Here is a 13,292-nt window from a genome sequence, read left to right as displayed (position 1 = left end):
TTTACAAAAGTCAGTTTATTAAGGATGGGCTTACAAATTCAACAAAAACAGTAATATTAAAAATGTTAAATGGGGGGAAAGTGTTTTGCTTTTTCTTAACACTTCCTTTTTTCAACATATACCATAAAGCTCTAAATAAGTACTTTCTTATAAGTGTTGCTCTACCCTGCTGACAGTTTTCTTAGAAGCACTTATAAAAAATGAACCACATCAAAACTGCTGAATATGGAATAGCATTAGCCATTGAGTCTCATGTCTAAAAGAAACTGAAGCAGATGTCAGAATTGATCCCCCCATCACCTGAACGGTTTCAGCTATAACAATTTAAAAATTATGATAAGTCAACACCTCTCACTGCTCACTGAAGTCTTCTGCCAGGAAAATATGCTTCTAATGGGGTGTGTATATGGGAACTCTGTATTTTCTGCATGATCTTTCTGTAAAACTACAATTTCTTTAATTAAACAAACAAACATGCATCTAAAACAGCCAGTAAAATTGCTACTAAATACATAGAAGCCTTACTTCAAATGAAAAGGCATATGAAGGAAATGATTTGCAGAAATGGATTCTTCTGAGGAAGACTTTTGTTCAAAGAGAAGAATAAGGGCTTTGGTATCTATTATTTTAGGTTAAAATACTCAGTTTTTTGGTCTTTTGTTTTGCTGTTGTTTTACTTATTCCAGCCAGGGCACATGAATTTTCACCATCCCTTCCTAATTAGTATGAGTCTGCATTTCTTGTATATACAACATCGAGGGTGGTGAAACTATGCACCATGGTGGGGATGATAAAACTAGTCTATGATTTAAATTTTTAGCAAAAAGTGGGGGAAGTAGGGGAAAAAAAAAAGATGAAAGGAAAAAAAAAACAAGACTGCTGGGGATTGAATCCTGTCCCTCCACAAGAATTTTCAAGTCCTAGCCCCAGTCCTGCTCTCCTGGGTGTGAACTCATTTATAAATAAAGGTCAAATTGAATCAGGGTGAGTCTTAACCCAATATGACTGGAATCCTTACATGCAAAGGAAATTTGGACACAGAAGTAGAAGCCAGTGGAAGAGACAGAAGGAGATATACTGCCATGCCACTAGGGGCAGAGATTGAGCCACAGCCAGAACCCTACAGACTTCAGAGAAAGAATGGCCTGATGACACCTTGATTTTGGACTTCTAGCCTCCAAAACTGTGAGACCATCAATTCCTGTTGTTTAAGCCAACCAGTCTGGTATGTGTTATAGCAGCCCTGGCAAACTGAGAAAAAAAAGCTAATTCAAATAATGGATAATCTAGGGTCGATCTACCAAGGTCAAGCAGCGTCAGAAATAATTACTCGAATCAAAGAACTAGAAGATATGTAAGAGGTAACAACAAAAACAACAAATATATGAGTTATGTTCCAGACACTGTTCTAAGTACTTTATTTGTAGTACTTTATTTAATTTTACCCAAATTCCTTTGAAGTAAACTTTTACTTTATGAATCAGGAAACTAAGGCACAGGATAGTTAAGCCACTTGCCAACGGTCACTGAGTTAAGGAAGCTATGAGGTCCAGTATTCAAATGCAGGCAGGCACACTCCAAAGCCAGCTCTCCTATGAGCTATCTGCCTTTCCTGCCTCCCAATCATTCAGACAAGCTCTCTCATTTATAGACACTGATAAAAAGAAAAGGGAATCTGGTGGTTAAACTAAAATTCCAAGCCTTAGGCCCAAATCCCTTTACAAACCAAAACAAAAAAAACCCACATCAATTCTTTTACAAAACAGAATTGGAAATCAATTGATCATTCTGAGCAAAATTAATGCTGAATGAAAAGGCACAGCATATCCATTTTCCATCACCAAAGCACAAATACAGATAATACAGCAGTTTGCAGCAACTGATAATCAAATCCCTCATATATAATTGTACTCAATGAAACATGTTAAGTCAAAAGAGTGAACCAAGAAAAAAGACACATTATGAAGGTTTCAAGGTTTATTGAAATAAAGTATTAGCAAGCAATATGCAAAAACAAAGAGTTAAGAGTTAAGGCTTTGAAAAGCACAGTATAGCAAAAGCTAACATATTTTTATCAGTATCAAAAAGACAACAGGATTGAAGTATGTTGCTAAATTTCATTTTCTACAACATAAATGGGCAGAACAAGTACAAATAAGCAGACCTACAGTGCAGCCATTGGTTTGGTCTTTATCATCTGCATATGAAATGTCATTTCAAAAGAACATGGGCAGGCACATACGAATATTCAGTATTTATGATTGTAACTCTACCTTATTTTAAAATAAGAGAATTCTGAAATGCAACCATGACCAACCAAGTTAAAAGGAAAATCACTTGCCCAACCATTTTCTTCAACAGTCCCTAATTAAATTAAGCCATTTAATCAGAGACTTTATGAATAAATCAAAGCAACATCACCTCCAATGGTATTAGAAGGGGAAATCTGACCCTAAAAGATTTCTTCCTTTACAATGAACTTCAAGATTCTCTGGCCTCACCAGTTTCATCATAGCTAGTACCAGCTATTATTAAGAAGGCACTACCTGTCAATGGGGGAAAAACTTCCTGTACACAAAATTCTGTTGCTACAGACTGCTACTAACACAAACTTTTTTTTAAAATAGCATCTTAAATAAATCATTAAAAGATAATGGTTTATGATGATCTTAAGAATTTTAAAGACTGAATGACATGAATGACAGAAGAATTCTGCTCTAGGACTGATCTCTTCAACAAAACAATTCACCACTTGTTTTACATCAATTCTTATAGCAAATATTACAGTATGTGCTTTTACTAAAAAAAAAAAATGATGTGTGAAAATCGTTCACTGGTGTTGGGAAACCATCATCCAATTTTACAGTGTTACTTCAATTATAAAATAGCTACATTTTAAAGAAGCTAAGTCTCAAATCTCTATTATAAACAATCCAATATGTCAAAGGCTTGATAAATACTGTTATGTCTTGTAATTAGAACATGCTCAACTGCGATCCAGTGAATTCCAAGGAACTGTCCAAAGTTTCATTCCAAGACACAGGATTCTTTGTTTATACAGAAGAAATACCTTGAATCCTAAATTTCCATACATGCATCCTTTGTGAGAAGAAAAACTCCAAAAATCCCACCTGTGTCAGTAAGGAAAATGCTGCTGCTTTGGGGGAAACAGGCATCAAACCTGAGATTACTCCCAAAGACGCTGCCCCAGGTAATATCTGAGGCCACCATCTATAAACCACCACATAGGACAACTCCCTCCCATAAAAATCACTAAACACTTCCAAAACCACCAGGCTATCTACTACCTTAACAGATCCTTGCTTGTTTAGCTGATGGGTATAATGAAGACAGACATTTACATTTTTATCCAAGAGATTAAGTGAGAATTTAACAAATAAGACAAAGAAGGATCTAGACCCTTGTAAAAGTTAACAGATCAAAAATGTAAGTCATCACTGGAGGATGAATATAATAATTATTAAAAGATTCTTCCTTCCTCAGGAAGTACAAAAGATATTTAAATATTTTAAGTGGAAAAGGTAATGATGATTCAAAGTACAAGAAGTAAGCATAAAGAAATGTCTGTAAACTGGTATATTAGATGCTCTCTGTAATAGAAGTATAACACTTTAATACATACTATCAAACTTTATAGTTTCTCTATTGGTAGGATTTCATTTTTTATGTAAATTTTCTCCAGAGGTACCCTCATGTAACACATAAGTTTTATGTGAGCTACAATTCTTACCCTGACAATAGATTTCAGATCTGAATTCATATTTATCATTTTATAGCCTAAAAGGATGCCACTCTCAAATGTTACAAAAATGTAAAATAGCTAAAAGCTCTGTCTATACCAATTAGTGTGGCTTGTAGAACCAACTATCTATTACTCTGACTCTGGATTTCACCTCAGAAACCCAGCCAACTGTATTACCAGTTTTCTTATACAGCAACAATGAAATGTGAAAAATGATTTACACTCTGACGCATATATTTGGCATTTCTGATTGATGTCTTTATCTTAAATTTTCTCTAAAGAAAGCGTGTTCTTAGTTTCAGTAGATCAATAACAAGCCTACTATTTTACATTCCAGAACTTTAGCCAGGCAATACCAACCATACCATAATACTTTTATCATACAGATTTTAGTCAAATCTACCTCTCAAATCCTGCTTTTTCCAATCAATATCTTTTTGTTGCTTAAATTTATTAACGAAATTCACTTCGATCCCTTTCCTTTATTTGCATTTACCAAACTGGTTGCAATTTTACTATCCCCAGACTCTTGTCTTGCTGGCATATGGAGTATATTCTATACAGTGTGATTATTCTATTGATGTCGATATTTTCCTAAATTTGATTGTAAATCATTCTGGAGATAAAAAAAAAACACTTTAATTTTCTGAAATAGTTTCAGAGGTGCTTTCCTTTGGTTGGCCAGCATGTTACTTAGTTTTTTATCCTACTGGAAATTTTTATTTCCCATCCATGGGTATATGGGCATCTTCAGGGATTGGATTAAATGAACAGCCAAAACGAACAAAGCTTTCATTTAAAATCCATGGGCGTGGAATTGACAACTTTTACGAAATACAACTTATACTTCTTCATGAAGCACTTAAGGGTTAACAGTTTCAGGACTATCATTCATGAGACACAACTCCTTAAAGAAAACAAAGAAGAGGCTAACCACATAAAATCCTGCTAATTCTAAAGGCTATGACATGAATATTGATCCCCAAATAAAGACAAGTTTTAATTAACCCAATTGAAAACATCGGTAAAAACAATAGTTTCTACCCGTATGAGTTCACTGAGGTTGATTACATGTTTCTGTCATTCAACTTTTTCTACCAACTTGTCCCGAATATTTTGCTATGAGGCTATTAGATAAAAAGAATGATGAAAACAGCTATGTTCTATTGCTAAGAAAATAATCCACTTTCCATACGGCAAACACAAGTCTGGAAGACTGAGAAATGCATGCCAGGTTACACTTACGTTTAAGTCTCAGGTGACTGTCAGAAAGTATTCCCTTTACCCAACAAAGAATTGTAAGCTGGAACAAAAAAGGCATTTCATCTGAAAGAACTAAACCATCTACTGGCTACACTTTGTAAAAGCAATAAATAATGTCATAGAAAACAAAAGGAATCTTATTCTCCTTTCCTCAAAAGATGCAATTCTTTTCTCATAAAGGCAGAAAGGACAAAATATAAAGTCAAACCAAACTAACATTTTAAATAGAAGAAGGATGTGTCCATATACTTTCAAAAGGCACCAGAAAATAAAGCTTCTTCTGATAAATCAGATCATTTGTTCAAAATAATTCTTGGTTTTCATGCCATAATTAAGTGTCCATCTGACTACGCCCTAAAAAAGGTAGTTAAGAGTCCTTTACTTTTTAAGTCCTTTAACCTTTAAGCATGATTGATCAAATCAACATTTTAGTGTTTTCATGTCTTTCCTGTCTCAGAATTGTGTTCTGGGAGACAAGCATCAATGCAGGTACTAAAAAATGGAAAACGTCAGAGTGTGCATGGTAATTGGGATAAACTGCATTCTGTGATACGTGAATATTTTAAAAACAACAACATCCACTGCTGATTCATTTAAGTATCAGACCAGTAGTCTCAACCTTGGAGCCCGACTGAAGAGCCTCCTATGGCTACAGTGCACAGGTCCTTGCATGGGGAGATGGATGCAAGTAAAAGCAATAGGTTAAGTACATGTTTCTCAACATTAACAACATCCATAAAATTGCGGGGAATTAAAATGTTGGAGCTATAGAATAATATCCTATAATCTAGGCTGAAAAGAAAACAAAAGGTAGAAAAAGCATAACTTCCTACAACTGTAATCTCTAAACTGCAGTGTTTGTTAATACAAAAGGGGTACTGAGGAAATAAGGACAAGCATCTAAATCCAAGTCACTTGAGTGTGTTTCACCAAAGGTTACGCTAAAAACTGTCACCCACAAAAGTGCAAAATAAAAGACTAATGCATGTCAAAATTAAGAGTTCTTGCGACACTGACCAAAAGCAGCAAATACAGCTGAACAAGGCCACACATGCACTATCACTAGCTATGAAGTAGCATTTATGACAGAATTTGAGTAAATGACATATAATGGAGATCAGATGTTTGCGATACTTTTTTTTTAAAAAAAGGAAATGTTTTACAAAAGATATACTGAATGAAGTTACATTACATTGACAAACATTTAGCTGTATTAAATGTAAATTTTACGATGTCATCTAGAAAAGGATCACTTTTCTTTTACTGAACACTACTTGTTAGGGCAGGGCATAGTGTTCCTTCAAATAAAATATTTTTTGTAGTTTCTTTAAGCCCCTATCATATGCTTTTGTAAAACAATGAATGATATTTTTTAAAGTTGGTGGGATAAAGAAACTGATACAAGTATATAGTGTTTGGAGGATCAAGAGTAAGAGGGAAGACTTACTTTTTACTGTATACCCTCTTACAATTATTTAAAAATTTTATCATGTGATGCAATACTTTTTCAAAAAGAATTAACAAATAAAAAAAGTATTGGGACAATAAGACAAAAACATATTCTAATTTAAGATCAAATGCCAAATTTCTGAACTGGGGTATACTCATAATACTTAACTCTGCCATCTTTCATGACACTTTTTTTTTCATGACACTTTTGAGCATGAACATGAACAAAAGCAAATGTGGATTCATCACAAAATACAAACATATTGGTCATAATTATGTAGAAAAAAAGCTGTAATATCAGTTTTCCATGTAAGCTCACAGTATCTGTACTGAAAGTTTCTCTAAAATTAAAACAAGTCCACTAATATTATAAATGTAAAGAATACTTCTGCACTATGAAACAGAAGATATGGGGTTCAATGGTGAGCCCATCTGAGTGAGGACTTTATCCAGCCACTGAAGAGGCCCATGAAGATGAATCTCAATCCAACATGGGGTGCTGGTAACATCCTGTCGGTGATATTCTGCTCCCCAGCCCTATGAAAATGAATAGACATCATAGCAAATATCTCTTCAAACTGTCAACCAGTCTAAATCAATTTCAGCATAACAATAACAGAAAGATAGCTTAACAGTAGAGGGATACAGAATGTACTTAAAGAAAATAACTACCACAAAATCAATCTTATCATTCACCATGGAATTAAAAGTAACACGACAGCTGCATTATTGAAAGTTATATAATTTTTTTAATAACATACAATTCCTTTAATAGAAATCCTTGGAGCCAGATATGTTTCAGAATTCAATTTTTTTTTAGATTTTAGAAAGGTAATACAGTGTAATATCCCATAATTAAACATTAATATTTCTGCAGTGAGCTATATTCTCACTTAATAGGATAAAATAAAACCATAAATAGCCCCATGTAAGTTCAGATCAGATTTGGTCACCAAGAATGTTTTTGGTTTGCAGGGTTGTTTTTTTGTTTTGGAATAGGAGATAAGGCATTGTAGACATGATCAGTGCATGCACATGTAATTTAATGTGGCAATTACATATCAATTGTCTTTTAAGATGGTTAATTACTGGGATGAATTGAGTTGAGAAACAACCTAGCCTAAAAATCCAGACAAATATTAAAAAAAGAATTTTTTTTCACTTTTATTTGTCTGGATCTCTGCTTTATTGTTTATGGTAGTCCTGGCCCAGGAAATATGGGCAGGGCAGGGGGAGGGTATGGGGGGACTGAAGATTAAAATAAATATGCAAAAGTCATATTTCTATAGAATTCAGGGGATGCTGCTTCAAGACTACTGATATACTGATACATACAAGAGACTGCCTTCAAAGGAACAAGAAAACATTGGACTGTAGGACTGAATGCAAAAAAGAAATAAACCACAGCATTGTACAGTTTCTCTTCTTTGGTTAAATCCTTAAGCCCCGTGTTGATACAGTACAGGTCGCTTTAATATATCACTAAAATTCTTTCCCAATCTTGCTTATGAACCATCACTTTTAGAATGCTAATAAAATCAGGCTAAGAGAGCAAATGATTAATCTGAAAATTTCTTTGAACTTTGCAAATCCTTAAGAACAACACAGCTTAGATACAAATAATTTTAGTACTCAAAAAAATTCTGCAAATCACTCTAATGTGATATAGTAATAATTGAAACTGTTGAGGCAAAGAACTCAAAAAGCAATTTTAATGTTAAATGCTTTCCAGGAATTTAGTCTTTAATCAAAATTCTTTTTCAACTTAGCCCCTACTCAATAACAAAATCAATATCACACACTTCATAATGTCTGGATTATACGATGAAATCTTGGAACTATTATGTGGTTAAAGTTATAAAATTCAAGAATTTCACTTAAAAACCTATTAAAGTAGGCCAAAAGTAAGTATCACCTTTTATTTAACAAAGAATTTTTTAAAAATTATAACCTGCAGAAATACGATATACATATTTACAATGATTGAAATTAAGTAACAGGTAACAACCCACTCACCTTGACAAAACTCATTCTAATGGTACACATTTTGGTGAGCTCATATACAGCCTCAAACCCATGGTTGACAGACTGAGCCAGAAGCTGAGCAAACTCCTGATTGTTAAAAATTTTGAGGCTGCAGCTGCTGGGAATCTTACATACGGTAGTGGGATGAAAGCCATGATGAAAGTTGCAGTTCCTACTCTGTACAAATATGCTGCTGTCACTGAGGCACTCCGCATACACCTCCCCACCAACATAGTACAGATGGACACCTTAAAAAAACAGGCATTATGAGAGTCAGCTTAACAAAGCACTTTAAGGAAACCAAACACGTGCAGGAGGTACAACCAAGAATATCCACTAATCCATAGCAAACGCCAAACATTGTTTAGACAGAAGCTACCACTAGATGGCCTTCTGCAGTCAACTATAACAAGAAGTTAATGTCTGCCTAAAATCTAAAATTATTCTCAAATAACAAAGAGATGCCTCAAACTGGCAAATTAGGTTATCTATTCTTCGGATTTTCGTTTTGCAATAATCATTTATATTCTCTATGAGAGAAAGTGATTAAAAAAAAACCACACACACACACACACAAAGTGCTTTAAGATAGGTCCTTTCACACCCAGGGGTGTAAATACCCCTGGCAATGTGGAATACAACTCCCGGGGAGGAAGCTGGACATGGCATTGTGGGATGGAGAACATCTTCGTGACCAAAAGGAGGATGTGAAACGAAATGAAATAAGTTTCAGTGCCTGAGAGATTCCAAAAGGAGCCAAGAGGTCACTCTGGTGGGCACTCTTATGCACAATATAGGCAACCCTTTTCAGGTTCTAATGAATTGGAATAGCTAGCAGTAAATACCTGAAACTATCAAACTACAACCCAGAACCCATGAATCTTGAAGACAACTGTATAAAAATGTAGCTTATGAGGGGTGACAATGTGATTGGGAAAGCCATGTGGATCACACTCCCCTTTGTCCAGTGTATAAATGGATGAGTAGAAAAATGGGCAAAAAAAAAAAAAAAAAAAAGCACCCAGTGATCCTTTTTACTTTAATTGTTCTTTTTCACTTTAATTTTTATTCTTATTACTTTTGTGTGTGTGGTAATGAAAATGTTCAAAAATTAATTTTGGTGATGGATGCACAACTATATGGTGGTATGGTGAACAACTGATTGTACACTTTGTATGACTGTATGGTATGTGAATATATCTCAATAAAATTGAATTATTAAAAAAAAAGATAAGTCCTTTCAAAGGAATGCTTGGTGCCATCAACTCTCATAAATAGTTGTTTGGTAAAAAGTTTTAGATTCTCTTTCTGCTAATGGAGAGGACAGTAAATAGCATTAAAAAAAAAAGAAAAACCCTAAGTATTAGGCTTTTTTTGCTTTTTTTTTTTTTTTGATTAAAAAATAATAAATAATCCTCACCTGGACTGGTGTTGATGTTGTCACAAACATTGGGACTGGCGGTTTGATGTGCTGAGCCCTCGAGCATGGGACTTGCCCTTATGAAGTTCATTACCGCAAAGGAGAGTCTAAATTTGTATGTAATGGTGCCTAAGAGTTTCCCCCTGAGTACCTCTTTGTTGCTCAGATGTGGCCCTCTCTCTCTCTAACTGAGCCATCTCGACAGGTGAACTCGCTGCCCTCCCCTCTACGTGGGACCCGACTCCCAGGGGTGTAAATCTCCCTGGCAATGCAGAATTTGACTCCCGGGGATGAATGTGGACCCGGCATCGTGGGACTGAGAGTATCTTCTTGACCAAAAGGGGGATGCAAAATGAAACAAAATAGTTTCAGTGGCTGAGAGATTTCAAATGGAGTTGAGAGGTCACTCTGGTGGACATTCTTATGCACTATATAGATAACACCTCTTAGGTTTTAATGTATTGGAATAGCTAGAAGTAAATACCTGAAACTACCAAACTCCAACCCAGCAGTCTGGACTCCTGAAGACAATTATATAATAATGTAGATTACAAGGGGTGACAGTGTGATTGTGAAGACCTTGTGGATCATACCCCCTTTATCTAGTGTATGGATGAGTAGAAAAATGGAGATAAAAACTAAAGGACAAATGGGGTGGGATGGGGGAATGATTTGGGTGTTCTTTTTTCACTTTTATTTTTTATTCTTGTTCTGGTTCTTTCTGATGTAAGGAAAATGTTCAGAGATAGATTGTGGTAATGAACGCATAACTATGTTATCATACTGTGGACAGTGGATTGTTTACCATGGATGATTGTATGGTGTGTGAATGTATTTCAGTAAAACTGAATTTAATAAAAAAAAAATAATAATAAATAAATAATATGTGAACACAATCTCAAAATATTAAAAATTCAAATTATATAGCTAATACTGAATCACCTACAATTTTCCCAACATACCCACCTCACCCACTCAAAACCCTTTTGAAAAAGGAAGCTATACCTCAGTTTGGTGTGCATCCTTTCAAAACTTTTAATATATATTTAGTTACATATATATGTTCCCACACGATATTTCTGTATGGTTTTGTATGTTGTTGGGGGTGTCTGTTTTGTTTTTTAAGATAGATGGTATCATACTCTATTAATCAGAAACTAGCTCTTTTAACTTAACAACATATCTTGGAGATTTTACAATGTCCTAAAATAGCATTCTACCACTGTATAGGTAAATATTCTAAATGCTGTATATAGTTCTAGAATGAATATAACATAATACATTCAAGTTTCTACCAAAGCACATTATATTGTTCCCTACTTTCCACTACGGTAAACAGTGCTACAAAGAACATCCATGTACATATATACCACTGTACACATGTGTATTACAGACTTAGGCTGCGATATTAAAAAATGTGCTTTGTTGCTAAGCAAATACAAATTACCTATAGAGGAAAGGGTCCAATGACTAGATACTAGGAAAAAAAGGAAAATTGATTTTAAAACTCCAGAATTCACCCAACAGATAGATGTCCCTTGCTCTATTGTGGTGGAGAAAATCAATGCACAGGACTGAGACTTTCCACCTAAAACACCATACTAAGTTGGCAGTTAAGTAAAAAGAGAAGAGAACCTTTGTTTTTAACTTATTTTTGGCCATAGTGTTTTTTTGTATCTCTTCTATAAGAAATTCTGTCACAACTACAGCTATTTACCCTTTGTTCCTCCTAATTTGGACTAAGACTCAAGACAAAGAAGAAAAAAGCAGAAAGTGCTAAAAGCAAAACTTCTTAAGAGATAAGTAATACACTCTACCTGGATCAGTTTCCTTCCTTACCACTCTATGAACGAGACTTTGACATTTCATTGCTGTGTGAAAAGTTCCTTATTTATTATGCCAATTATCTCGAAGGATGAATAAAAAATAAAACCTTGTTACCTGAATTTAAAAGGGGGGAGGGGTGGTGGTGAAGCCATTGGAGACTATGTCAAACTGCATTTCCTAGCTGCAGCTCTGCTCCTTCAACATATGGAAATTCTTAGAAGTCATCCTAACCCAAAATACTCCACAAATACCATAATTAGGCAATTCTAATCCTTCACCAGCATTCATTCATTCCACAAATATATGTTGTATATTTGCTATAAGCCAGATATTTTTCTAGCTGCTGAGGATATTATTGTGATGAGGCAAATTCCCATTCTTACAAAAATTTATATTCCAGTCAGGAAGACACTTCAAAACCAAACAAAGAAGTAATGTGATTTCAGAACCTAACTATTATGAGGACAAAAAAAAAAAAAAAAAAAAAAAAACACTAAAGAGGGGTGACTATCTCTTTACTTGATTTCTATATTCCTTTAACTTCTGCATCCTGAGGGCAGGGACCATGCCTTCAGCTTCCCTGGAAGCATCTAGCACCTTACACAAGGCATGTTACATAGTGCAAGCATAATAAACAGAATTCAACACAGTGTCAGGAAATGACAATATTACCTTTTCCAATATGCCGCCTAGTATTTTCAATTGTCGAATTACGATTAACATTTGACAATAATCCCAAGCAGAATCTACTTTTGTTATTTGAAGGATCTGTGAATCCATCTACTAATACACTAGTAGAAGACGCATGAAAAGCTTCACCAACACGATTGTTTAATTCATAGTAGACAATCGAACACCAATGTTTGGGCTCTTCATAGGCAACAGGCTGAACATCTGTGAACAAACCAGACAGAAAAAGTTTAATGATTGATTATCAGACAACCCAGATTCTTTTAATGTTTATCTTCAACCTAACTCAATCACCACATAAAAAAGAAACTTTTCAAATATTTTATTTAATATTTCACTTAAGTCTTACAGTCGTTCCTGGCTTTGAGTCTGTATCCAAAAACAAACACCAGAAACAGCCTTGAATATGACAATTTAAAAAAATTCTAGAAACACAAAGATAGGCAACATTACATTTTAAATTGTTTTTCCAGCAAAATCTAACCCATTTAAATTTGAGATGGCAAACTGCTGTTTGAGCAATCTGAAAACTTTAACTACATCAATATCTATAAAACTGTTCTAAAAAAAATAAACTAAAAAACTAAATAAACACTATCTTTGGGTAAAAGGTGGTATACATTTAAATGTTAAGTGCCATAACTATCTATGGAACAGGTTTAAACTTAAAAAAATACTGGTCAAACATACTGTTGGTGTAAAACTCAATAATTCATAATGGACACAGTAAGTCAGAGGGGAATATAGAGGCTTTTTACCTAGTGCTAGTGAAGGTGCCTTTCCCAGAGCAGCAATCAGGTAGAAAAGGCACAGACCCACAATTTCTTTCAAGAAAGACAGGGATCAAAAATGTCA

General features: G+C 34.5%; 1 protein-coding gene across 4 annotated transcripts in view; it reads right to left on the bottom strand.

The window, feature by feature from the left end:
- Nucleotides 1-1,964: 1,964 nt before the first annotated feature.
- SMAD5 (SMAD family member 5) overlaps nucleotides 1,965-13,292 on the bottom strand; it is a 170,024-nt gene continuing 158,696 nt past the window's right edge. For all 4 annotated transcript variants that reach the window (XM_037801091.1, XM_037801089.1, XM_037801090.1 and 1 more), the window contains 3 exons: nucleotides 12,420-12,641; nucleotides 8,492-8,748; nucleotides 1,965-7,012 (listed from right to left, as the gene is read on the bottom strand). In XM_037801091.1, the coding sequence (XP_037657019.1) occupies nucleotides 6,869-7,012; nucleotides 8,492-8,748; nucleotides 12,420-12,641 (623 nt within the window). In that variant the 3' untranslated portion in view covers nucleotides 1,965-6,868. The remainder of the gene's footprint in view (nucleotides 7,013-8,491; nucleotides 8,749-12,419; nucleotides 12,642-13,292) is intronic.

Source organism: Choloepus didactylus, chromosome 13 (assembly GCF_015220235.1).
Source record: "Choloepus didactylus isolate mChoDid1 chromosome 13, mChoDid1.pri, whole genome shotgun sequence".
NCBI lineage: Eukaryota > Metazoa > Chordata > Mammalia > Pilosa > Megalonychidae > Choloepus > Choloepus didactylus.
This window is presented reverse-complemented; position numbering and strand designations above follow the sequence as displayed.